The sequence below is a fragment of the Penaeus monodon genome, chromosome 25, assembly GCF_015228065.2.
Source record: "Penaeus monodon isolate SGIC_2016 chromosome 25, NSTDA_Pmon_1, whole genome shotgun sequence".
NCBI classification, from domain to species: Eukaryota; Metazoa; Arthropoda; class Malacostraca; order Decapoda; family Penaeidae; genus Penaeus; species Penaeus monodon.
Genome location: NC_051410.1, coordinates 34,528,362 through 34,528,680, shown reverse-complemented (window position 1 = coordinate 34,528,680; position 319 = coordinate 34,528,362). Strand labels below are relative to the sequence as shown.

General features: G+C 55.8%; 1 protein-coding gene across 1 annotated transcript in view; it reads right to left on the bottom strand.

Annotated features, from left to right (window-relative positions):
• The window catches only part of LOC119589372, a 40,452-nt gene that overhangs the window by 21,099 nt on the left and 19,034 nt on the right, over positions 1 to 319 (bottom strand). The window contains exon 4 of the mRNA XM_037937988.1: positions 4 to 164. Coding sequence (XP_037793916.1) covers positions 4 to 164 — 161 coding nt within the window. The remainder of the gene's footprint in view (positions 1 to 3; positions 165 to 319) is intronic.

The window sequence follows — 319 nt, the reverse complement described above, 5'->3', positions numbered from 1 at the left end:
GGCAGGAATCACTATCGCTGTGGTTATGAGCGTGGTAGTGCAGCACATCATCATCATCTGTCGTGGTAGAGTTCAGGTCCCTCTCCACACTCGAGGCTTTGTCGTCACTGGAAGACTGTTCGGGACGGTGCCACGGAACCAACACGTCCTGGGACTCGAACTGGGGAGAGGGAGAGAGAAGGTGGGTTCTGGGTGAGAGGTAGGTGAGGGCGATAGATGAGGGAAGGAAGGTAAGGGCGATAGATGAGGGAAGGAAGGTGAGGGCGATAAATGAGGGAAGGAAGGTGAGGGCGATAGATGAGGGAAGGTAGGTGAGGGC